This window comes from Egretta garzetta, unplaced genomic scaffold, assembly GCF_000687185.1.
Source record: "Egretta garzetta isolate BGI_Z169 unplaced genomic scaffold, ASM68718v1 scaffold10, whole genome shotgun sequence".
NCBI classification, from domain to species: domain Eukaryota; kingdom Metazoa; phylum Chordata; class Aves; order Pelecaniformes; family Ardeidae; genus Egretta; species Egretta garzetta.
This window is the reverse complement of record NW_009258268.1, coordinates 425445-453195: the sequence shown is the minus strand read 5'-3', so window position 1 is coordinate 453195 and position 27751 is coordinate 425445. Positions and strand designations below refer to the sequence as shown.

General features: G+C 38.6%; 1 protein-coding gene across 2 annotated transcripts in view; it reads right to left on the bottom strand.

Moving 5' to 3' along the window:
- PDSS2 (decaprenyl diphosphate synthase subunit 2) overlaps positions 1–27751 on the bottom strand; it is a 92830-nt gene that overhangs the window by 32084 nt on the left and 32995 nt on the right. For both annotated transcript variants that reach the window (XM_035888850.1, XM_035888856.1), the window contains exon 3: positions 14563–14761. In XM_035888850.1, the coding sequence (XP_035744743.1) occupies positions 14563–14761 (199 nt within the window). The remainder of the gene's footprint in view (positions 1–14562; positions 14762–27751) is intronic.

Sequence of the window (27751 nt, the reverse complement as noted above, 5' to 3'; positions counted from 1 at the left end):
CCCTTTTTTTAATAATATTTTTCTAAGGTAAATGCAAGGCCATACAGATCACTACCAGGAATGAAATTCCAGTTTCAAGAGCACAGTGGGATGCTTGCATGAGGCTCTGTTACTTCATCAACCCTTAATCCGATCTATGAAAAGCATCTGCTGCATAACATCAGTGGCCTGGGGTCCTGAGCACCGGGTAAAGCAATGAAAAATGAGAAAACCAGGTAATTTTCTTCTGTATCCCAAACTGACATACAGGAAGAAAAATTATTACAGATTCAGTGGTATTCATGCAGTCAATGATACATTGACTAGTTCTTAGGCAGCACTTTTCATCAGAAAATTTGAAAGCAATCAACATTCCCTGTAAAATTTATTCCTTCCTGTTTTATATGAGGGGAAAACAGCGACAGTGAACTGATTTTCCCCCAAATCATGCAGCATGCCAGTGGAAGAGCAGAAAACAGAATCCAAGTTGTCTCTATTCTCACCAGTGCCTTTCTGCCTGACCAGTGCCCTGTTTCCACTCGCTGATGTTTCTGATAAGCAAGTTTGCAGAGCAGGAAAGGAGATGAAAAATCAAGTGTTCCCAACTGTTTTTCTTCTCTTCTCATTTGAAGGTTGAGCTCCATTCTAAACAAGTTCAAAGACAGGGAGAGGGAAGAAAGAACTGCCAGCATTAGTGCTTGAAAACAGCAGCGTCTCAAAAGAGACCAAAGGCAGCCTATTCATAATCTCTCCTCCCACCATTTTTCCACACATCTACACATTTTTGAGAAGCCTGGCCCCTCTTAGGTACTCGAGATAAGCAGGAGTAATGTCCTATTGAGAGAAAACAAACTTCCACTCTATTTTTCATTTTCCACTCTGCATCAGCATCTTCCAAAGCGCTGTGTTTTCTGTTTCCTCGGAGCATCCGCAGGCCTAGGAGCAGCCCAGGGGATGACCCGTTCCTTGCAGGTGACAAGTGCACATGCTATTTCACATGCTTTAAACACATGTTCTGCAATAGTTCTGCCAGGGTTTGGGTTTTTTTTTTTTCCCCCTATGGAGGTACTTCTTCAACACCTTTTATAGAGATGTGATGTCTTCTGCTTTTAAAAGGTCAACGCAAAGGCCATCAATTTACAATGAACACAAAAGCATGTGATGCCCGACTCCATAGCAAGATACAGTTCATGCCCTGATCTCTCCGATTTATGCAAATACGAAATAGCCCAGAAGCCTGTGCTATGTTTCAATGCCAGAAATGCTCTGTAGGTTTGACAATCAGAAGCTTGGTGAAACTTAATGCGCCCTTTTCTGGTATAGTAACTTATTTGTCAAAAATGCACAACTTTAGCCCTTCAAGGTTCTTTAAACTTCCTTTTACTCTAGTTTCTCAAGCTCAGATTTTCTAAATACTGATTGAAGAAATAAAATAAAGCAGCAGTAATTTTCTTAGCGATTCAGAAAATCAGTCCAGAGGTTCAACCACCCACACATTGAATTTCCTCCCTCCTTCTCCTGCGCTCAGGCTAAAATCTTTCAGGGAGTTTACTCAGGACCCATCTGTAAGAGAACGCAGGGTTCAGAACTCCCAAAACATTCTGTGCACACAACGACCCAGAACAGAGCCATGCATTCACTGTCATTGCTACAGCAGCCTGGTTCTTGCCTGCAGTTGACCGCCCTAGGAAATCCAGCTCCGTCTATGAAAAACAGCCATGTATTTTAATTAAAGTGAAACTTTAAAAGTAGAAGGGCCACAGGGAAATTGCAGAATGTAAGACATTTTGGTAAAACACTTTTTTCAGAGTTAGAAGATACGATTCAGATTCCTTCAAGCACAGTAAAAAGAATGGATTCTGGGCCCCACTCATCCTTCATGAGATTTCTGAACACCCTGGATGAAAAGAAGGCATTGCTGCCATCAGTTTAGCAACTAAAACACTTTGTTCCCTTTACTTGTCTTTGAAATATTTTGTTTAAAGTTCACTGCAACATAGCACTGCATATGTATTTTTTCCTGTTTTTCATTCTAGTTTTAGAAAAGGAATGAATTTGAGCTCCATTCAATGCGTGGTGGTTTTATTTTAAATTCAGCAGCTGAAATGGAATTGATTACACAGACCACTCTATTTCGGAGTAGTAATACAGTGTCTCTCCAGACTCTACCAGATATTTTCAAGGGGAACATCAGGGAAAGGACAAAGCTCTTGCAGGAAGACAGGAAACAGCACTAGGAAGAACACAGCAATGGATATATTGCTGTTCCTCACCCTTCCCGATTTCTATTTGACAAAATTCTTCAGCTTTGCCAAATTCCTTTCAAGAAGGACCACAAGTAATTCCTTCCTTTCTTAGTCTTTATGTCTCCTTGGGCTGCTGGTCTTGAAACAATATCCTTGCCTCACACATCTGCTATGACAGAGCCTACTCCTTGCTGCTGATGCAGACTTGAAAATGTAGCAAGACTTCTCCATACAAGTAAAGAAGAAAATTAGATAGTCAGGAAACATTAAATGTAAAGATAAAAGTTCCTTCGACTAGCACTTGACTCCCGCCCCGCCCCCCCCAAACAAGTGTTAATTTTTGCAAATATTTCCACACTTAAAAATTCCACAGGAAGTTATTAAAATTAAATATTCTCCCTCATTTGACACAGAAGCATTGCAACGCTAGGAAGCTAAAGACAAAACTCAGTAAACAGCTCGAATTGGATTTTGATTGTTCGATAATAGTTAAAAAAACGGGAGCAAAAACTCCAAGGAGTTCCAAGAACACTGGAATTCAATTTTCTTTCCTGGTAATCTCCTCAAACATCATTAGTCATACAGGTAAGTAAGTGTGCCAGTCTACAGAATTTTCTGTAATGTAATGTTTATTGGATCCTATTGGATTTACTGTTTGAAATCATCTTGAGCTTTACTATTTTTTTGAAGCTGTCCCTCTGTTAGTTGAAACACACAGAAAGGACTTCTCACAGGGATCTGCTTTCTAGCAAGTTTTAAATGCTCTTAGAAAACACATTTATGGTTTTCTTCACTCTGTTAATGATGAATTAGTAGCAAAACACAATATGGAAAGTAAACGCATCACCCAGACCCACTACTTGATAAAAAGCTACTTCCTAGACATAAAAAACCCTCTTCAAAATTATCAGCAGCAGCCAATTTGCATATTGTTAGTACTGTCAAACACCCACCTTAAGGTCAATCTATCTCAAAGATTTTCAACAGTGTTAAGCTACCCTTTTAATGCTGATGCAACATTATCCACAGAAGGGGTTTTCACTAGTATCAAGACTTGTAGTGCATAATTCAGTCATTTTCCTTAATGGTAGCATAACTGACAGAAGAAATCCATTCTGTGATTCTGTGAAGAAATACCACTTTCCCTTCTTTGCTGCCACATCGTACCTTACACAGTGTATTAAGACCTTTGTAAACCCAATGCAGCAGATCCTTGCACTGAAGCACTCAACCAACTGTTGATGAGTGACTCAGGTTAGAGAAGTATGTGATTTCTTCAGCCTGACTCTTTGGACAGGATAATTTCATTGCATATCTTTCTTTTGTATAAAACAGTGAACAAAGATATCATTGACTACAGGGCTCTGTAGCTACAAAACCCTCCTCATCAATAAATGATGCAGCAGAGCATGGCTATAAAACACTATTTCCAGTCACGCTGGTGCAGACAGCCGTTGAGCTGGGATATGTTCACAAATGAAGTGTGGATTAAACTGAATAATAATAAAAAAAAAGCTGATCAGCTCCAAGTTGACAGAAATTATACCTGCAAGTGCTATTAACTATTTTGCATAGACTACCTGAGAAAAACGTGAATCAAAAGTAGTATCGTTTAGCACCTGACAGATGGAATCAACTAAACAAAGCTGCAGATGTTTGTTAAACTAGCAAATCAACAGCCCCCCTGTACCAAGAGTAGCAGCAATCAGATTCTAGACTCCCAAGGAAAATGCTGCTGAAATTTCAAAACACTAATATTAACCACCAGTTCCAGTCCATCCCAAGATTCAATCTTCTTGCTAGGCAACAAGATGTCAAATACCTCAGTGTTTTGTTTAAAAATACAATTAACTCATCTACATAACTGCTATAATTTTATGCACTATATGGTATTATTGCACTGAAGGTACTCCAGATGCAAAGGCACTTTTACTAAAAATTTGACCCTGGGAAGGTTCATTTTAAAGATGAGCTTTCCTGCAGTGCTAAAAGAGGGGAGGATACCTAATCTATCACCCTGTTTACAAGACATATATTTTTAACCTCTCCTAGCAGTACAATGTGTATAAACACCTGCTGGGAAGGAATGAAGAAGAGGGAGCCAAATTCTCAGCGGTGCCCACTGACAGGATGAGGCAATGGGCACAAATTAAAACATGAAATTCCATCTGGACACATGAAAACACTTTACTGTGAGGGCATCAAACAATGGAACAGGTTCCCCAAAGGGGTTGTGAAGTCTCCATCTGTGGACATATTCAAAAGCCATCTGGACATGGTCCTGGGCTGACCCTGCTTGAGCAAGGGGGGTGGACTAGATGATCTCAAGAGGTCCCTTCCAACCTCAACCATTTTGTCATACTGGCAGCAGGTGGAGGAGGACCACAGCTGATTTTGCATACTCACATCTGCAGCACCACTAACAGTAACTTCTCCCCTCTTTGAAATAATAAAACCAAGGCTACAAAGCTGATGCCAAATGCTCTCTTAGGAAAGGGTTAAGTTTACTGATTGTACTGGGAACAGATATCCCTTCTATGAATAGTTAAGTTCTTGGGAGACTAGGAAAGGCCATACACACCCATTTTAGATTCTTACCACTATTGCTAACAGCTTTGAATTGCAACTGAGTATTCACAAAAATCTATTTTCATGTTTTAAAGTGTATTCTCTGTTGAAGTCGTACTCCAGGTGGACAGCTGACTATACACTGACCACTGTGATCTCTAGTCCTGCAAAATTTATCAACCATCTTGTCATGGAAGTCCACCTCTAGAACCGAATATATCCTAAGATCCCACCCACCCAAAGACCAATGTCAATATGTATTAAGTCCCCCCCCAAAAAAAGCTGTTGGAGTTAATATTGTTAAGACAGTATTTTACCAAAACCAGATTTGATTGCTTTTTATCCTACTATGCACTCTCAATGTGCAGCTTATTATGTTTAAGAAACAGACTTCAAATAAAGCCAAGAAAACAGAACATGTGATCTTCGACTGCTTCAGCTATAAAAAGAATGAAGTTGGCATTGCAAATATCGCTCACAGAGGGCATCACCTTCCGCAGCTTTATGAAAATCCATTTTCATTTTATAATTTGTGCATGAGCTAAAGCTATTTAGCAATTAATTCCCCCATGATGATTATCACGGCTGTGAAAGAAAGAGCTGTAATGAACATCTCTGCTCTAAGAAACCTGGACAGTGGCAACACCTATTCTAAGTATATGGTGAATGAAGCAGCAGAACTGCTAGCTCTTGAGAGTCCTTTCTCACAGCATGCATCTCATGCAGAATACAACATCACATACCAACCAGTTTTCATTATTTCAATTTCTTAGAATAAATTTTGTTTCCTTTTGAATATCTATTTCCTACATATTCTCGCAGAGATCAACATCTTGGCTACAGTTTCTTGTTAACAGCTAAGGAAATATCAAACATAGCCACTTTTTAATGTTTGCCTCAAATCTCTGAAAGGCAATTTCCTCTTTGAAAAGTGGAGGGGTTTGCCTCTTTTGAACAAATACAGAAAGAACCTTTCTTCCATAATTTGGCCTTAACATTCAATGAAACTGATTTATATATATGATATGCGCATATATATACACACACATACATATATATCAAGGCCTGCAAATATTTTTGACTCCTAAAGCATTTGCCTCCACCTCTAGACGGCTGCCAATTCAGTGCCATACATTAAGGTAGCAAACAACAGAAGGACAGATGCTGCTGCCCCAACTACCCAGAACTCATTTCCCAGGTATAGTGATTATCTGGAGATCTTGGATTACCTCTGACTTTCCTCTCAACAAAATCAGCTTTTCCTTCAGTTTCTTCAAATTAGTTTTCACTTTCTTCTTAATTGATGCTCAAGTCCTCTCTGAAAAGCCCTCTCTCTTTCATGTGCAGAGAGCATATTAGTATTTTCCAGACCATTCTGTTAATTAGAACGAGGCATACAGTAGTTCTATCATAAAAAAGAACTACTTAACCAGGTGTTAGAAGTAGCTGTGTGCTTTACCACTGAGGAGGACAATATTTATCTGGAATAATGACAAATACTTGGTTCAGGAACTCAAGCAGTAAGCATTGACTTTGGGCTGCTGGGCAGACCAGAGAAGCAGAAAGACACATCCAACTGCTACTGTGAGGAAGACAAATTCAGATGCAAGCTGAGGAAATTGTTAGCAAGACAATACAGAGGCAAGAACATTAAATGGACTTTGTGAAAACCAGTATAAAAAAATCTTTAGTATTCTATTGAAAAGTCATCAGAACCAAGTGGATAACTTTTTCCTGAGACTGTTACTTGCTCAAAATTCTGTTCTTGATAGCTCCATGCCTCAATGCTTTCAAAATATTCTTGCAATGTATATTTGGGACAGAGCTTCAGCCTTAGATTTGATGATTCAAATGACTATGTATTTTGGTATCAGTCTCAATCTCAGCCCTTCCATGTTCCACAGCAGTCATTCTGCTACAAGGCACTGGTTACAAGTCATACATGTCCATAGGGAAGTGGCAGAAATAACTTTTTTTCCTTTTTTTAAAAACTGTTTTTCCATGCAGACAGAAAACAGACTGAAATCTAAACATAAAATTTTCCAGCATTGCCATGGCCAAGAACCACAGAAAAATAAACTCTTTCAATACAGACCTATACTAACCCCAGTGGAGTCTAGCTTTGGGAAAGCTTAACATAAGCATCAGCTTTAAAAATCAGTACAGGTGCAAAAGGCTATTAAGTTAAAGGATAGACCTATTTGAGGAATGCACCGATTAGGAATCAAAACAAAGTTAAGCAGTTGTAATCTCAAAACCAACACTCCCTGCAATGCAGTAGAACTATTACAGATCAAAAAGGAGACTGTTTATAACCCATTACCACAATTATAGATTAATTTTTATAATTTCAATTAAATTAATAGGTTAATAAGCTGTGTCACCTAATCCTCTAATTTAACTTGTCCAAAAGATTACTTTTCAAACATATAGCCACAGCCATTAAGGTAATGAAAGTTTACAAATATTTAATTATATTACCAGTTATAGACAGCAAAAGTGAAATAGAAAAAAAATCTGTAAAATATTCAGAAAACCAAATGTTTCATTTGCTCATGAGTTATTTTAGGGGCTATAGATTTATTTGTTGAAAACGAAGGCAAATAATGCACTTGCTAAGGGACTGTCCCACTGACACAAGCACAGAAAGGGACAATGGGAAGAGCAGAAGAGCACAGTGTGGTAATTAGGAGATTCGCTAGCATCATTCTACAATTTTATCATCATCATCACAAGAACTGTTACCTCAGAAGCGTGGGAAAAATTTGATTAGCAAGTACTGATTACGATAGATTTTCATCTTTTATCTCTAACATACAGGATGTTTTTTTCTCTAATGCTTAAATACTTTAATCAACTATTACAAAGAGTGCCTTTTTGCTACCAAAGGAACTTCACATGACTGTCAACGAAACTTTAGTAAAGAAATCTTAATAAAAATCCAGTCTTTCCGAGTATTGGGCAAAAAACCCCAATACATGTCCACTAAGTGGACATAAAGTTTGATCAAATTACAATCTCTTTTATGTTTTACTTTAAGGTAAACTAAGCCTGAATTTACCTCTCAGAAGTAGATGCAAATTAGTAAGTTTTGGTGCACCCTAAAAATAATTATTAAAACAAATAACAGTTTTCTTAAGAATAGATTCATAATTAGGTACGAATCATAATGATGTATTTCTCAGTACTGAAAAGTGTGTTTGCATTCTCCAATAAAATCTATGCTAAATTGTATGCCAATACTGAGTATGTATCTCCATATTTTAAGATACAGAACTGCTTATTTAGGGTTGCCCAAAGAAGAGCTTTACTCTGTAATAATGCAATCATGATGGCTGTGTTGTCTTATGTCATACCATATTAGGTTAAAGGTTCAAAAACATTACAAATGTTCCTTGGTTTTCTTCTCCCCCATTTCCCAAACAGTGTTCTTTAAGTGTACTTTTCCATAAATCAGTTCAGAGCTCTTCAAACTTACCTATATTTTTCAGCAGCGTCTGGTTTTGAGACACACCCCATGGCACTCTAAAATACTGAACTGGAATAAAAATATTGAGCAATATAGATACTATCCCACTCTTTATCTAGTCCAGGATGTCACCATCAAACAGTGCCTCAGGGAAGGTACAGCAAGACAGACACGATAAAGTACTTCAGAAAAGCTCTTTATCCTGCTCTCTAGAAAATATTTTGAAGGTTGTTTTTCTTAATTTTGTTCTTTCTCTCAGGAATTCAACTTCACTATCAAACTTGAGAACCTGGGTCTCCTAACCCAATATGATCTCTCTGTTGCTTACCAAATTCATGCCTCAGTGTCACCTAGCTGCTCTGTGAGCTGATCATTTTTAAGGTACTCATCTCTAACAGCAGCTTGTATCAGGGAAGAAAAAGGAAGCAGGTAAGTGGCAGAGGTGGAGAGTTAAGAATAATTCAAAATATAGATAAGATTTGAAAATGGTTTTATCATCAGCTTCAGTTTTCTGTATTAACACTGTAACTGTGAGCACACACACATTACTTCTGGTTCTCACCTTTCCTCCGTGATTTTTTCATCCTGCCTTCTCTGATCAACACAGCTACTGAATCTCAGAAGGAAGATTCACATTAAGGGTCTTTGTTTATTTTATGTAAAATATAATGTAAATATAATTAGGGGGTATTTATGGTTAAGATTTTCCACGAAACAATGAAGAATAGGTCTTGCAAAATATCTTTCACTGCTCTGAAAATAACTCATCTCACAACTACGTTTACCAAGAAGCACCTTCTATTCACCTCTTAAGGAAGAAATTTTTTACAATGAGAGTGGTAAAACACTGGAACAGGTTGCCCAGAGAGGTAGTGGAGGCCCCATCCCTGGAAACATTCAAGGCCAGGTTGGATGGGGCTCTGAGCAATCTGATCTAGTTAGCAGTGTCCCTGCTCACTGCAGGGGGGTTGGACTAGATGACCACTAGTGGTCCCTTCCAACCCTAAACATTCTATGATTCTATGAAACAAAATGAAAAGCACTGTTCTGAGGGACAGTCATTTGGACTTCTTAGCAGTCACTGGCTGCTAATGGCTGCCTTTACATAAGCAACAAGACATTTCCTTTTAAAAAGGATACTTCTTACAGAATTCTGGATGGTGTGCACTCTTCATGTTCTTTAGAATAAGTTTTCAGTTTTGAAGAGAGGACCAGAAAATGACCATTGATGCTCAGAATCATTTCCTTAGCCAATCCATGATTCTTCACTGTTTTAATACTTAAAATATTTTTTGAAAAGTTTATGTTCTTCTCTTGACATCATTCAGGAAGAGAAAAAGCCCGAGTACTACCTTTCTTAAAAGACATTTAAAAATTATAATTGTAGATTCTAGCTGACTTGTTCGTCAATTCTCAAAAATATCAATTTACATGGAAAGAGCAACTGGCATCATTTCAGAGGGGGGATACTCTCCATATCCTTCACTGGCCAGCAAGGAACCAAGTTGTTCAAGTTCAAAACTGAACCTTCCCCATAGGACCACACCTGATGCTACAGAAGCAGAAACCACAGTTCAAGATAAGCAGAGTTCTTTGAAGAAGCACAGTGTACATTCAGATTGTTGCAACAGGAAGACTTAGGAAGACTTACATGAATAACTTGTTCATGTTTATGCAAACACAAGGCCTGTTTTGTCAACAACACATTTATGCCTTTAGGAATACATAAACTTAACATAAGGAAATGCATCCACTATATAAGTACTACATCTGTGCTACTGTTTATTTATAAACAAATAATGCTTAATAAAACAATGCTCTATAATGTGGTCTTCTGGCAGAGCTCTGCACTGACAGACAAGATTCTTAAATTCTATTCCAAGCTTTCAGGCTGTAGATTTTGAAGTGCTTCTGCGAATAGTTTAATCATTCCAACAAGAGCTCACTGAATTATAGTGAGAAAAACAGTCAGTCGTGAGATTTCAGTAAGAACTACAGAGAACACTACCACTACAAGCATTTCAGGTTTTTGGGTTAGGCTTTTTTTTTTTCCTTTTTTTTGGGGGTTTTATTTTTTGTTTTGGCTATGTCGGGTTTTGGTGGTTTGGTTTTGGTTGGTTAGCTTGTTTGTGGGTTTGGTTTTTTTTTAATACAATGGGATACCTTCCTATCAGTCTATGGAGTTACAAGCAATGAATTTACAGATAATTTTATCATTTTCTTTAGTCATCAGCACATTACAGTAGGCATTGCACTAAAATGCATCATTTTGTCCTTCTGAAGTTTTATGTATCACTGTCTTCAGAGCGTGGGAGGATCAAAACTGGCCACAATTACATCTTTTATGCACCATCTCCATAGCTTCATAAGACAACTGATGATTCAGATGCTCTAGGAAGCTCCAGCTTTAATGCTGCAACAGGTTTTCTTCCAACTTACCTATGATATACCCTGAAAAAGCACATTATTTGATTGTATCGTGACCAGTATTCACACATCACTTGTGTTAAAATGTCCATATCATGTATCTGGCTGACAGATGACAAAAATGCCAATCAATGCCTGTTACTTTTGCTATGTTTGCAGCTGAGCGCCACCCTAAAAATATTACAAGTCATGAAGGTTACTTAAGCAGAAGCCAAAGACAAGACTAACACTTTTTGCTACCAGAGTCCAAGAAGCACTTCCATGCAACAAAACTTGTTGTTAGCAGTTTCATCCCCACATCTTTGGCTAGGCAAAGCAAGATAACAAATGTTAAAGATATATTACCTTCAGATGGCAACAAATAACCAACCTTTAAACATATTCCTTCACACTTCTTAATAATTTGTACCCATATTTAAAACTGCATATGGTCACATATCCCACAAGATAGTTGTGAGGTACCTTATTTTGTTAGGCAAACATCATTTACTTTTCCATCTCTCCCACATCTATGTTTACGATGACTTTTACAAATATCTTGTCACAATCCTAGTATCAAAACACTGCAGCCTCAAAATGAGAAAACCTATCAAAATAACCCCATCAACCCAAACACACCCCAATCCAATAAACCAGCACATTACCAGGCATTACTGTGTTGTTATTTAAGTAACAAAAGACAACCATGCCCTTCCTTGCCAAAGGTTCACCATTCCTATACCCACTGCTGATATACCAACTACTAAAGGATCCCAACCCAATTCCTCTCGGGGCTCAATTCTGTTCTAAAATCCATGGATTAGAAATGTTCAATCTACTACAGGATGCAGTTCTGAAGTAAGGATATATTCATATTATCTTCAATCAACAACATAATTTATCACTGCAATCATCAGGCCAAGAAAGGCCACCATCCAAAACACGTATATAAAGTTTATATTAAGTTAACATGAATGTACAAAAGAATTTTAAACACATGTTTATATACTGATATAATTGATTGATATAATACTTTATAGCTCTAAGAGTTTTTTGAAGAAATTACTGTTCATTTTAAAGTTTTTATTATCTGAATAAATGTAGAACTTTGTCATGATTACAAAAACGTAGCATGCAGTTGCATCTGCCCTTCAGTACTTTATTTTAAGCCTCAGTCAATACTAACTTGGTAATCGTAATTAATGTCTCATAATTTCACAAAGAAGATGAGAATACTTTCTTCTGAATTATTATACGTGTTCAAAACCCAAAATTTTAGATGGCTTCATAAGAGCACAACAGCAAAATATATCTTACAGGAGGCTTCCTAACTGACATTTCAAGAGATCTTGAGTCCTTGTACCTCAGATATTAAAAACCAACCAAGCAAACAAACCAAAACAACCCACAAACCCTTCTTTTGCATAACTTCAGCAAACATATGAGAAGTATGAGCACTAGTTTAAAAGAAACCCTCAAAAACACAAACTCTGAGCCTTGAATGTTGTTAACATCATTACAGGTATATTCTACAACAGTAGCAAGAAGAGGAAAATTACTATGAATTAACAACAACAATTCCTATATTTAATGTTATTTAAAAATCAAAGTGTTACCTAAGGCAATTACCTTGCAGCCTTTTAATATCTACAGGGAAAAGCCTAAGGGAAAATAATTGACTTTGCTAATTTTACCCTTGGCAATTATAAAATAGCTCTGCATTTCATTACGACTACAGAATTTCACATCTAATTGTCAGCCCCAAGAGAAGCATGGAGATAAACGCATCATACACAAGCTTAGACAAGAGTTTAACAGCACAATAAAATTATCTTGGTAGCAGTGGTTTCAGTTAATGTTAAAAACCCCTTTAGTTTAAATTCTAGTCTATACGACAGCTATGCATGTCTACAGAGGTTATGGCCTACCATGGTCAGTAGCATGTACAATACACTGCTGCTCATTTCATTAGCCAGTCTGCTCAACTACCAAATAAATGCCAGCAAAAAAGCGGTACTGTGATTTTTACTTTGTACATCAAAGAAAACAAAACATTATGAAGGAAAAAAGTCACAGTTATTTCACACTGCTGAAAAACAGATGCCAGATTTGAAAATTCATCATTTACAAAAGAATAAATACAGTATGTTTAAATCATTGCACCTGTCAAGAGATTTCTATAGCTTGTACTTCAATTTTTCTAACTTCGCTAGTAGGGTTAGACGTATGAAAAAGAATAATTTACTAAGTCAATCAGTTTCCATAATGGCATCCCACTTATCGTATGTAGAAGCTATGAAAGTATTTAGATGTCAGAAAAATGAAAAAAAGTGCTAAAATGTTTTGGCAGAATTTTCCGACATGCAGTATAATGATTGCTTCAAAAAAAAAAAAAAAATAGAAAAAAAAAGTATTTCTTTGCACTTGTGCTTCATTTCACTGCAGGCTTGTTTCCTGGCAAGTCTTCAGGGATTACACATTGCTGCTGCAATACTTAATGATGTACTAAATGCAAAGTAATAGGTGCTACATTTTATAAGTTTCCTCATGTTGAAACAAAAACTTGATGTAGTGTTAAATCCTTTGGTCTGTCTTGAGAGTCTTACTAAGTACTAAAAATGAATGGGTACAAATCAACAATAATCACTAAAATCAATTGCACCCCATTTTGGTTATGGCATGACTAAAATTTCACACTATTTAAAACTTTTACTTAATACTTACTACCCAGTTACCACCACGATGTCTTAACCCACTATTCCAGCAGATTGACATCTAATTTTTTGTCTCTTCTCCTGAATCTCAGCTCTATGTTACAAAATGACACCACTTTTGAGAGAAACTGTCACACTTAAGATCAAAGCAGTACAGAAATACTCAACTACCATCATGAGGAGCGTTAGCATGGGAATCTAAAAACAACAGACTCTTCAAACTCAGGATTAAAACTATGTTGATTATTGACAATTACACACATGACAAACATTTACTTTACAAGACTATCTTCAGCAATCTTTGGACATATAAAAAATATCCCTGCAAAAAAGAATTGCTCTGGACTAGTGCACTAAGCTCTTCAGCCATACACATAGTAAGGTGTTACACTAGACTGGCACAGGGACGCCCAGCAATCTCTCTCCACCACAGGAGGTTTTAAGAACAAGCTAGGCAAATAGAATGATTTGGTGTAGCTGATCCTGTCTGGGGAAAAGAAGAACCGGCTACAGAGATGATCTCTTAAGGTCTCCCTCAGTCTCATCTTCTAAGATCATACGTATATACAATTAATTTGTCCTGAAAAACATTTCCCTGTAAAGTTTCAAACAGTTTGGCTGAGCAGCTGGATTGCAGCTGCCCTTTAGAAGGCAGTACATCCGTGTTAATAGGGCAATCCAATACTCCGGGGCATCCAAATGTCTAACAAAATAACTGCATTAAGAGTAAAAAGTCACCTGAGTGCTGTGTAGACAAAGAAATTAAGCCTTTTCCCCCAAGAATTCCCGAAGACAACCGAACCTTTCATAAAGCACAAGGTAAAACAAAATAACAAACCAAACATGTCTTCAGCTGGCAGCCTGCCAGAGGTGTTGTACTCAGACGTGTCATGAAGGCGCCACTGCATATATGTTAAATTCACCCATTACTACCTATGGCTACACTGCTTCAGAGTGTATACTAAAGGCCTCACCACAGTAATTCTATAGGACAGTGGTAAACACGTTCACAGAAGCAGCAGCCTGTCAATCCATCTACAGCTCAGTAGTATGCTGATTTTTAAAGGACGGTCCATATATAAATACATTTCATAATGGCTTATTTTTCAAAGGACCTCTCTTTTGGAAGGCTCACTAACAGTTACTTGCTCTAGCAGTATAAGAATTCTTTTCTTTTTACCTTTGTATTCTGCAACTGCGCAAGGCTTGTGCAAGCATTTGCTAGAAGAAAGTCTCCGCTCAAAACAGCCATTTTATTTCCAAACTGCATATCCTTCAGCGGGCCATCGCATGACTTGAGCTCACCGATATTTACTATGCCACGATGCACCAGAAAGGCAGTGTGGATCAGTTCCGTAATCTCGGCCAGACTTCGTTGACTGAAAGCAAAGAAAAAGGTACAATTATTTTTGATGCCATGAATAAAAATATAGATTCTTAGGGGAGAAAATCCCACAGTACTATGTGCTAAACAGTTTTTTTATTAACTATTGTGTGGCTCTGCTATTTACTTCCAGAAGCCAAAACTGGAGGTTAAGCAGAGAGAAGTATCCCATCAGGCCCCTAAGTATTTCCAGGTAAGCCATAGGTACACCCCAGGTTCCATTTGGAGGAAAGCTGTCCTTTGTTTGAATTCTTTCGCAAAAAAAAGAAAAGCCAAGTAATCAATAGAGTCCTCATGGTGCTTTCCTTTTTTGTTTTGTCTTCCAGAACCTTGAGGGACACTGACATGAAGAAAATGCCAAGCAGAAAGTACTGATGGGAAGGAACAAAGAACGTATCAGCAGGGGAGTCGCGAGCAAGCCGATCCCAACACCGTAGGAATGCTGCAGTCAATGACTGCTCAAATTAGACATAAATTAATAACAGGATACCTTGCAGTTCAATAATACCAAGAAGGAAGGGCGTAGGGGGGAGAGGAGAAACAGCTGAACATCTTAGAACTGTTTATTAATGATATTTCGCTGGTTGTTTTAGTCAGAAGAAGCAAAGGTGATGGTCCAGCAAAGGGGCAGACACGATTTTATTTGGATAGATTTACAAATAATTTCTTACTCCAACACAAAGCATGCTACATTCTGAATTTAGGGGTTTCAAATCCCTGTGAGAGACTTGCCACAGAGGTTATCCCATAGAGGCTTGCCCTCCCATTTGTTTTCATTTTTTAAAAAGGCCTGAAAAAAAGTCATTAGCACAGCCCTCTCCCCTCCTCCTCCTGCAATCCAACCCTGTAGCCCCTGACAGTTAGTGACTGTCACTTCCAAGGAGCCCGGAGATGTCACCTCAGATGAGAACTACAGCGGGGCGATGAGCAGACATAATAACTGAGCAGGGACAAGGGGAAGGGGAACAGAGCAACGCACTGGAGCATCCTCTTAACGCTGCAAACCTAGATACACACAGGCCCCCCTCTTACGAAATCTTCAGCACATTAACATCTTTTCCGACTCAAGCAGTTCCCTTTATGTCACGGAGACTTCACACATGAGCAAAACCTCAATGCCTGCCCTCAACTAGATGGATGCCTAAAGGGTCTTAAAGTTCAAATTAAGTCGCAACCTAGTACAGAGGCATGCTATGCTTCCTTTGCTTATTCAAAAGTGGCCAAGCACTGATTCACTGACTAACCAAACTGCCCAACGCCTTCACATATGCATATACCTGCTGATACACACTCAGGTTAGATTCTGCCTCAGTACTGGCACAATACTGAGTAAATTAATACTGTTTCCTCTGGACAGTGCAGATGTGTGGCACCCACCCTGAACGATATTAATCTAAAGCAACCTTCTGCCCCAAATACATCTGACCCGCAAAGAGCCCCAGCAGAAACTGTTTCAGACCAGTGATCCATGCCAATTAGCAAGCAAGAAGAGCGAGTAGAGCCACACAGCCTGGACAGGCATGCAAAAGGTAGAAGAGTTGGGGGGGGGGAGAGGATAAACAGAGGTTCCCAAAGTATTTTGTCACACACACAAAACCTAAGATGCTTTAAAAGCTGCCTTTATAATTCACAATTTTTGCTCCATGCAGAGAAAAACAATCTGAAAGCAAACCAGCTAGCCATTCTCCATGCAGACAACAAAATTGAAGGTTGATGCTGTTTTTCAAAGAGGCGAGGGAGAAACTCGCCCAACCTACAGCCGCAGTACTGTAATCACGCTTGGCTCGGCTCTAACAAAGGGTTAATAAAATTTCAAGCTTGGAGAAAAAGACTAACAAGACATCCCGATGCTCCTGCTGTCATTGTCAGGGCAGCCCTTGGAGGAAATGTCCATATCAATTCGGTTTATCAGATGGACAGCTGATCAACATTAAACAGACTCGCTCTGGGCAGATTGAGGCAAGCTACCTGTTATGAATAGCAATGAGAGCCCTCTGCTCCCCGCTGCTGAGCTCTGCCATTTCCGACTGCCGCAGATCCCAGGACATATGGGGATCCCTAGTGACGAGCACATAAAGCTGCAGCTAACTCAAGCGACGGCTCATTTCCCCCAGCTGAAAGCAGGCATTAATATCCTGAGGAGATCAGGCCCGCCTCTGTGACCCCCAACTATTGAAGCAAAACAATGACTGTCCTATTTCTTCATTTAATAAGCTTTTAATGAAGGAAATCAAAATCCCCTCTTTGACTTCAGCATCGCTCTTCATGAAAAGGTTACACAAATACATCAGTGTCATGCTTTCCAAATGCTCGGGATCTGGATGTTTTCATTTCTTTTTCTGTAATCCGTTTGTTCTCCAAACGGTATTCATATTATTTGTGCTAACGAGAACCATATTAGGCAGATAATCTGCATCCAAGTCTGATCTTACACACTGCTCTTCCATCCTCTCTAGCAAACTAAAAATATGAGAACCAAAGCTACTGCAAGGAATTCCAGGCAATAGATTTCTTAATATTTTTTTTTTTTTTTTCTGACAACCCCCATAATACCCAGGCACAGCTAAGAAGTCCACAGTGCTGCTGCCGATACAGGAGGGCTCTTGACATGACTCTGGAAAACATCCAGCAAAAAACTCCCCACTGTTATTAAGTTGCTATCGAATGGCTATAGCAATACTATATACAGCTTTCTCAATCTGAAGCATGGTTCAGTGATTAAATAATTTTGTATCTGAAAGCAGCTAATCCCAAAATACAAGACATTGGACTTTACAACAACATACAACAGAGTACAAAAGCAGAAACAACAGGGCAAGAGGATTACGAATTCCTCCTGCTTCCATCCTGCACCCGCCCCAGAGCCCATGTTCCCACAATAAAGAAGTGGTTGCCGTAAGAATTACTTACATAGCGAGGTGGTACTGAGAAAATAGTCGACATTTTTAAAATACACCAAGTCTCTAAATGGAAGCAGGCTAAGAATAAGGAATGCTTTTTCACAAAATGTCAAAATACTTCCACCTGTCTTTCATGGCCTTTGCCACTGAAGGAAGATCTCCCTGCAAACCACCACTAACTGCTCCTGAGACTCCACTTACAGACATCACGTTTCAAGAGACGATACTGTTTTGAGCTCCACGCATCCCTTACTCTCCTTTCCTTTCTCCCCTTCCAAAAATCAACCCCCCATGCAGTAACGTTGCCCTAAAGAGGGTGGTACAGAGGCTTGGATAGTACCTGGGGGACCATACTAAGAAGTTTTGATGGGTCACAGTCAAACAGGCACAAGTTCTGCTGTTAGGTGCATTACTTAAGCAGAGTTAACTGTGTGACAGAGCCCCCTCCCCCCTCCTCAACTAAGAGAATACCAGAATGGTTGAGATTGGAAGGCACCTCTGGAGGTCATCTGTTCCAACTGCCATCCTCAAGCAGGGCCACCTAGAGACAGTCAAAGACCATGACTAGGCAGCTTTTTAATATCTCCAAGGATGAAGACTCCACAACCTCTGTTTCTGTAAACAGGAGAACAGGACATACTGGCTCATTACCCTTTCAAGTCAATTGCTATCCACCCACTTCAGTGAATACTTTCTCCCCCACCTTCCAGTCTTTGCCAAGATCCTCAGAATTGTTCTTGGCTCTCTTCTTTTTTCACTCTACTCTTTACCTCATGAAAATCTTAATTGACAGACTTTTCTTGCCTGTGGCACGTAAAAGGGAGCAGCATGTTTTGAGCCCCTCACTACAGGAAAAGACGTCGCATTGCTGGAACGTGTCCAGAGAAGAGCAACAAAGCTGGTGAGGGGTCTGGAGCACAAGTCTGAGGAGGAGCGGCTGAGGGAACTGGGGTTGTTCAGCCTGGAGAAGAGGAGGCTGAGGGGAGACCTTATCGCCCTCTACAACTGCCTGACAGGAGGGGGTAGTCAGGTGGGGGTCAGTCTCTTCTCCCGGGTAACAGGTGATAGGACAAGGGGAAATGGCCTCAGGTTGTGCCAGGGAAGGTTTAGGTTGGAGATTAGGAAAGATTTTTTTCATGGAAAGGGTTGTCAAGCATTGGACTGGCCTGCCTGGGGAAGCGGTCGAGTCCCCATCCCTGGAGATATTTAAAAGCCGGGCAGACGAGGTGCTTAGGGACGTGGTTTAGTGGTGGGATGGCAGTGCTAGGTTAACGGTTGGACTTGATGATCTTAAAGGTCTTTTCCAATCTGAACGATTCTATGATTCTATGTAAGTTGCCTCATTTTTCTGCTCGTGATTCATTGTTCCTGCACTTTTAGTACCGGTGTAACTAACCTAAATGTCTGTAAAATGCTTGCTATAAAATATCCCTTAGAGTTATAAGCTCCTCAAGCTGCAAATGTCATCCTGGAAAACACAAAGGAAACACTAACTTCACAAGCAATTAAAAAAATCTTCAGCAAGGTCAATTGGAGCTATATTGACTCTAGGACTGTGAAACAGCAGCTTGCAGATAAACACTAGAAAAATGCAAAATTAAGTTATATAGAAAATTAGATCCCACAACAACAAAAACAAGTGCAATTTCTATTCTTCCTCTTTGCTCCTCTCCCCCAGTGAAGTCGCACAGATCATTGACATTCAAAGTATGTTTTGGTGAACTTCGATAAACCACTGAGCAGACTTCAAGAAATCTTTTCTATCTGCCCTCATAAACTAAAGCAGTAGCTGCAACATCCTGCTGCTGTGACGCCAGAGTAAGGAACCCCCACGCTCATACAGGCACCACAACTACAGAGAAAAACAAAAACTAATGGAGAAACTTTGTAAATATGCTTCTAACTCAAAAAACGCATGTCACAATTTTGTTTTGGATTAAAATTTCTTATTTGTACGCCCGGGAGTCTGTCTCATCACAGTATCACCATTACTAATGGTCTTATTACAGAGATGAACATCTCGTGCAGATTTCAACACAAACTTTAAAGCCCACACAAAACTATGAAATGGCAAGGGGGACTGGCAAAATATTGAAACAAAATTCTGTGGAAACAAAATAGGTTTTGATAGCAAATTTCCTATGAGACCTTTTAAAATTAATTTTGCAGGGTTTCTTCCTTGTCATCCTGAATACCCTCTTTGTTGTTTGTGTTATCTTTAAAGGCTTGCAGCTATGAAATGTTAGCCAGTACAATCTCTTACAAGTGACTTCAGCTCCTAATTTCAAGCCCAACTCTAAAAAAGAAATAATAGCATTTTGCAAAACATATGATAAAATAGAAACACTAAATAGCTCAATTGTATTGCTGTGAAAAAAAAGAGTACTTCAGCTTAAATACTCCTCTGCAATATCTATGATAGATACTCAAGCTCTCAGTAACAGCAAGAAAACTTGAGTCAGTTTACCTTTCATTATCCGCAAACTGTCAAGAAATACACCGGCCCTCTCAAAGGATGATAGGTTATGCAAAGAGCCATTTAATAATTTAAAATGTTAATAGTAGGCATAATATTTCACAGAAACAGACCAAAGACATCAGCCACTAAAATCCATATTCTAAAATTTTCAGCAATGGAAGCAACTGCAATGAACAAAGACAATGAAACTGATAAACCGAAAATTTTTAAGAACTCCTATCATTGAACCTTTGAATTCAAGTGACTAACAGTATACACCCAAGACTTGAACTTTTTCTCTGTGATCGTCAACCCAATAGTTTCCCTTCAAAATACAAAGGATTAATTTGTATGAATCGCCAGGATTCAGGATTTAAAAAAACCCCAAAACATTAAAAAATAGCAGCATCTATCCTAGTTTAGTGACAACTATAATAATCTCTATATATACACCTATGATCTGAAAAATAAAATAGTTCTTTAGTGGAAAATTACATATGAAAAAGGATTAACTAAAGAAATAAAGTAATAACCTTAAGCACAGGCAATGTATTTGGGCAGAGCTTGGTATTTGATTTTACTTTTTTCGGGACCAATAAATAGAAAGAAAAACTTTTGTAAAGACAAGAAGATGCATACACTAAAATAAAATTCAAGCTGTATGCCCTGGTCATTGTGCTGCACCAAGATACCCACTTAGTTACATAGCAAGAAAGGGCAGTGATTTTTACAGTTCTTTTTTCCATTCACTTGTCAAAGTCAATTCCATAGTTAATAAAACCGTGGTTAAAGGAACAATGTATAGGGAGTAACAAATAGTATCATGGTGATGGAAAGTCTCATTTTCGTCTTCTGCATATAGTCTCTTTTAATTTTTTAAACCAGTCAACCTGTATGGCAAGGTGCTGTGGTTTTGCTAACAGGAAAAATGTTCAGGATAAAGCAGCAGACTTAAGCACAGCACTAAATATTCATTTCATGACCATGACTCATGTATCTCTTACGCAGCAGAAAATATCTACCCACTACCATCCTTTAACAAGGTCAGAGACTAAGACTTCTGTGGTTCCTCCTATGTTGGTCACTAAGCTACCGTAGGGGAATCTTCCACTGGGATGGAAAAGGGACAAATGAAGTTGAAAGACATCAATTCTATGAAGTTTATCGAGTATGCTGTTTAACTGCATTCCCATCAATCAATTTATTTTTAAACTGGCTACATATCTTACCTCTTTCATCTCCTTCCCTTCCTAGCATCACAAAGTTTTTAAAGTAAAACTTCTTACACTCCTTCATGTATTTTTCCTTCCTTATTCTTGAAAAAAATTATGTTTTTGTTCCATGTCCTGCCTCCCCCAAATATTGCTTCATTTCTTTTCCCCCTAATTTGTCTTAAGCTCTTCCCTTAGCCCATTATAGGATTTGAAAACGTTTTCTGATTTTTAGCAGGCAGTCATTCACTTCAAGTCAGCAAGCCAGTTTCCCTACGCATTGTGGGTGGTCAGGCAAGGGGGCAGAGGGGCACCTGAAGTCAGGCTCCTGTTCCTTTTCTTAATGCAGGAATTATGAAGAAGGGTTTTGGCAGTCTTAACTTTGCTGATAATTTAGGTCTACCACAGAACAACCAATTCCCCCCTTGCACTCCAGAGAGCAACATGAAACGTAACCAATTGGTATCCATTTCCAAACTAGTGCCACTGAGGTGGAAGGGTGGCCACCACTGTGCCGTGACAGCGTAGCTAGGAGCCCTCCAGCCTTGGAGCCAGCTGCCTGCACCAGACTGCAAGCAATCCGCATTTGCATCATCATCTCCCAGCAAAATGAAGCCTTAACTGGTGAACTTCCCAGTCAGAAGGCTCTGTCTGGCTTACTCCTTCCTACACTTGGCATCAGAGGCCAGCAAAGTAACAGTGATCACAACCTACAGCACAGCATTTTTCTGGCACTGGAGACACTATCACAGCAATTCCCCTTTCAAAGCACACAGGCTAAAACAAAATATTCCCAGCCTGGAAGCAAAAGCATAGATTCTGGGAAGCAGGTGAGAACCTAGACAAAGATCTGGTAAGAGTAACTACCCTGAGTTCAGTTTAAAAAAGAAAGTGTTAATCAGAGAAGCCAGGAGAAGAATACCACCAGCATCAGTAAGTCTGAATCAAACTGATTTTTCCAGGACTTGAAGGCAGACGTGCAGGCTGGGACCAGTAAAGAAGAGAACATCAAGAAGCCGCCTGCATGGTAAGAAGTATCTAACCATTGCAAGATCCAGAAAGACAGGGATATGAGAAACTTTAATAGCTTCACATCCTATTTTAGTTATTACCGACTTCATACACACTAGAAAATGTTAAAAAGGGAGACTTTACCTTTTCCTTTTCTTACAGACCCTTTCTACACTGCTAGGGAAGAAAAAGTAGGCCCTAGACATGAGCCAGTATTTACATAAATACTGTTTAAAAAAGGTGGCTTTACAGTTTAAAAGAAAAAAAAAAAAAGCCAAAAAACCTAAAGGCGGGCTGGCTAGCTTAACTTAAATCAAACTAAAGAAAAAACAAGAGTCTTCACTGAAGATGTAAAGAAAAAAGAATTAATAAGATATCTGGAAAAAGAGATTTCTTGGATTACTTGAACACTGATGCTAAGATCAGTAATAAAAATTAGAGCTACTAATTTATAAGCTTATTGTCAAATGTATTAAAATTTGGCATTATCAAAATCACATACCATAAGTCCCATTTTAAAATCACTGGCTATCCCAATGGAAAGATTCACATTTCCAAAATGAAGTAAAGCTGTCAAATGCAATATTGTCTTTCTATAAGGCAGTTATCAAGACTTAAATTTCTAATAAAAGAAAAGTTGAAATTCTAGTTGGTGGCTGCTATAGATTATACTAACAGCTATGTAGACCTTATCAAGTCATATCAAAAGCTAAAATGTTTTCTTCTTTAAAAAGCTACTTCTCTCATTAGGTAAATAAGATGCAGATACAAGAGAATTTACTTTGAAGAATGTATATCGGCAATAAAGTGTCTTGTCACCATCTTGAATTTCTAAAAGGAAATTTCCTAGCTCAAGCAATGTTGCATTCAACTTGAATTCTCTATTAAAACTTCAATTTGCCTAAAAGAGTTCATATCAGAACTAAAAATTTAGGAACAAGTGAACATGATCTCAATCCATTTGTTATATGAAAACAATATAATCAAAACCATAGCAGTATACAAACACTCTTTACAAAAATGACATATAATATTCATAAATATATGAAATTATACATAAGCGATATTTTCAATGATAAAACAAGCTGAATCAGATAAATTAAACTGGAAAATGTGAATAGCTTTTGGAAACTAGTCAAGAATATTTTGATATATGACCAAAAAGCCACAATTCCCCAGTTAAAAAGACTAAGCTGATTAAAAACAAAACAAAAAGCCAAAAAATCATGGCTTAGACAAAGCCAAACCAGCCAGAATTCCCTCCCTCTCTAGCTCAAACTGGAAAACTGATAGCAACAAATGCAAATCAGAGAAACTAGGCAAGAAAGAAAACTGATGAAGGAATGATCGAGAAAGTGCAGAGACTGACAGGAAGCTGAGCAAAGGCAATTTAAAAAGGATATAGGAAAAAGAAAACCCTCAAAGCCACAAAGAATTTTAAGAACTGCATTGGTCCGTTAGGTAAAGGTGGACAGAAACAACACAGAGGCAAGGGATTTTAGAAAGCCTGTTATATTTTTAAGCAATATATTTACACAGCCAGATATAAATATCTTCTACCCCAGTAGTGAATAATAATGCTGGTGAACAGCAGTGGTGGTTAAGATTTTATAGTCTTCGGGTCCAGAGAACTTGCACTCGGGAGGGAAGGCAACAGAAAAGGAATGAATGACATAGCTGATAAACAGCAAAGAGAATGAATCACCCTCAACACGGAGTCAACTGAGCTGGTTCAATACGCTTTACTCAAGTAAAAATATGCATTGCAAAAAAAGATCAATCAAAAGATCTGAGCTAGAATTACAGAAAGCAGACCATATACATACAGGACAAGGGACTCTTCTGGGAAGAAAACACTCAAGGTTTGGAAAGGGGTGGAAGGAGCATGAAGAAGCACATCATCCCAGCTAATCAGCTAAGATATAGGATACCACTGTGGTCAAAAAGGCTAATGGAATCCATTGATGACTTAAGGGAAGAATACCAGCAAAAGTAATGTTTCTGTCAACTCTGGGTTTCCAATGCCAATAAAAATCATTACTGGGAAACTTCATTCAGGAAGAATTTGGGAAAGCAGGAAAAAATTTAGAGAAGAGTTGCACTAACAATCAGAGTAACAGAAAACATACAAAGGAGAAACTAAATGTACTTAATGTAAGGAGAAGGCTGATACTGAATCTGTAGACTGACTTGGTCACAGCCCTTTCAAGAAGGTTTATGTATCTAGACTATAGAAAACAAATTCAAAAGAAGAAAATACTCAAGGTTATCAAGCAGAGATAAAACAGGTGAAGGCACTTTCCAAAGTCTATTACAAAGGGTAATGACAGACTCTCGAACACTGGCAAAATTGAAGACACCTGATGAAATCCCACTTAAGCACAAGTATTAGAGGTGATTAAAGTTGGGGAAATCCTATGGCCTGTTTTGTATTGCAAGCCAATCTGACTTGCAAAATGATGTCTCTTAGTTATTCATGTATTCATGAACCGTAAAGACATGGGAAGAAACTTTTTGGAAAATAAACGAAAGACAACTTAAGATCTGGCAGTAGTTAATGTTGTCTCTAAATCTGAAAACTTACTATTGGCCAGCAGCCCATTTTCTTTTAGGGAGGTATAGATGCTTTCAGCTTTGGGAGTTCCAAACACATTTATTTCAGGCACCTTATTCAGGAGACACATCAAAACCACAGCCACTTTGCCCATTATGGTTACCTCCCATTCCCAGCTCAGGAGCATCCAAAGGCACCAGCAGGCTGGGAACTACAGGTATATTGAGTTTAATTCTATCTTACTGCACGTAGAGAATAAACATTTCAAAATCCATTTTAAGCAAGTTCTGCAAGAGGAAACAACCTACATTCAGGATTCAAGTCTGTCTTCACACACTTCAGTATCCATATTGGTAATGCAATGGATTTGGTACTGTACTAACCTGGGAATACACGCAAGTATTCCCACAAAGAACAGGAGATAAAGAAAAACATAGACCATCTACAGAATTATTTTATGTATATAAGGGTGTGTATTTTACCTAAGTATATATATTTTCTTTAATTACAATTTTCCATATAACTATTAGGGGGTTCTAGCCATGCAAGTCGCATTTATTAAAGGCAGCATGTCAAATAAGAGTTGACAATTACAGGCTATATCAATACACATTATGCCAGATGGTAATGAGCCATACACAAAGGGCCAGCCATCCAAAATAATCACACCATTTTCCACAGAAATGTTGAAGAGGTTATGGTTTATTACACAGTGCTCATTAGATATACAGTGGCAGCATTAGCAATTTTTCCTTCATTTGTGTCTCATTTAAGACTCTGCCCCCACAAGCCCATTCAAATTAGTACACAAGGTTAAAATCATTATGGTCAGAGAGAAAAAAAATTAAGTGGTATTTTTATTTTACAGTAATGGTGGATCAAAGGTCCCTGGAATCTATTATTCTCTCGACTATTATCTAACACAGGACACTAAAAAGAATGAAATTCACTGTCATTTGCCATGAAGAAAGATAGCCTATTTTAAATGAGCAAACTCTGTATTACTTAATTAATAACACTACGCAAAAACAACAGTTAGGTTGTGACACAAAGTGACAAAAGTCATAAAACTAGAAGTTGAAACTGAACTTTCAGCCTTGGCTTTAAATCTGCTGCTTTAACAGCACGGAAATATTTAAGTGTCCAAAAGGCAACTCATTTTTCACAGTGGGTTGGAAGAACAGTTGTCTCGAATAACTAGAGTGCCATCTCTGAGAAAACACCTATAAGATATGATTTAAAGTACCTTTCTACCCAGCTGCATATGTTGACCTCCAGCTAGAAAATGACTGTTGGGGACATTTATTTTCCTGCCTCTCTGTGTTGATAGAAGGTACATGGGTGAAACGATGCAACGGGGCAGATGTGAATGTTTGTCAGCACAAGCAAGGATACATTTATTGCTTGAAAACATGCAGATGTCCGCCAAACTCCAAGTGACAGCCAGCATTTGGGAGTCAAAAAACTGTGAGAGAGAGAAAGACAGAGAAAGAGGGAGGACTTGAACGCTGGGCACCTGACAACATGACCGCAGAGAACCGGCTTTTTGGTCCAAGCTCCTCTTTTGAAGCATGCAAAGGATCACTCGGAAATCTGGGTCTCGCATCAGGCAGCCACTCGGCTCACAAGGCCAGGGTATCCTTATACCTCCTTCCTCGGCCGCTCCTGCTGAGCTGTTCTGCTGTTACACAAAATACTGAATTATTCATTCAGCCAGATGGCAAAAGAGTGAAAAAAGTCAGTCAGTTTCCAGGAGATTACAGGAGAGAAAGGTGGGACACTTGACCCCCGGTTCCTGCTCCACAAAGTTACTGGGAGGGAAACAACATTACATACCCAGGCGTTCCTGACCTAGGTGTCCCACATCGCGGTGTGTAGAGGATTTTTCTGAAAATTCAGACAGAGTACTGAGGATTTTCACCCTTTCAAATACTTGAGGGGGCCATACCTGGACTTTCTACATCCTTGGTGAACGCTTCATCAGTGGCCAAAGAACACGGAGCAGCATTACCAGCATATCTCCAATTTGGGAATCCCACCTATGTAATTTCCTAGCTAAACTAGCCAACAAATCTTACCTGTGTTTTGCAACTGTTTGAAAGACAAAAAGCATGTTTTTGTTAAGTAGGGTCTTGAAAAAAATGAAGCTTACGAAATTAAGACGACTTCCATTAATTCCAGGCAATGCAAGTCTATGATAACTGAAAAGGTACTCTTGATAGTCAAACACAGTAAACAGTTTTCTATTTACAACAGTATTTTGCATCAAGTTCATTCTACTACCTGCCATTTGCACAGCTCATTTTAATGCTGACAAAATTACTTACACCCCAACAAGGTGGCATTTTTGCATGCAGACACCAGCAAATATCAAACAAATATGAAACCTGTCCAATGTGAAACAAATGCAAGCCTCTGACTCATGGAAGACCAGTGCTCAATTCCAAGAAAGCTGATCACAAGCAAGCCCACCTCTGCACAACTACCAGTGGTCTAGACACAACAGAACCACCACTGTTTCCTTAAAACAGCAGTACTACATTTTTAAAAACTGAAGGTAAAAATAAGACATTTGAACCTCATGATGTGGAAGAAGAGCAAGCCAAAAGAAGTGTTTAAAATGGAGCTAGCATAAAGGTTGTCTTTTTGGCTTACTGAAGCAAACAAGTTGCAGATATTGTAAACAGGAGTCTAAAAAAGCTAAGATGGGAGGTGACCACAGCTGCTGTATAGCATGGCCTTGGAAAAAAATGGAATGGTAGGATACACAATGCAAGGAAAGACAGACTCAGAACTGAATAACGTATGCTGATGAAAAAACTCAAAAGATGAGGTATGAACTAAAAGATTA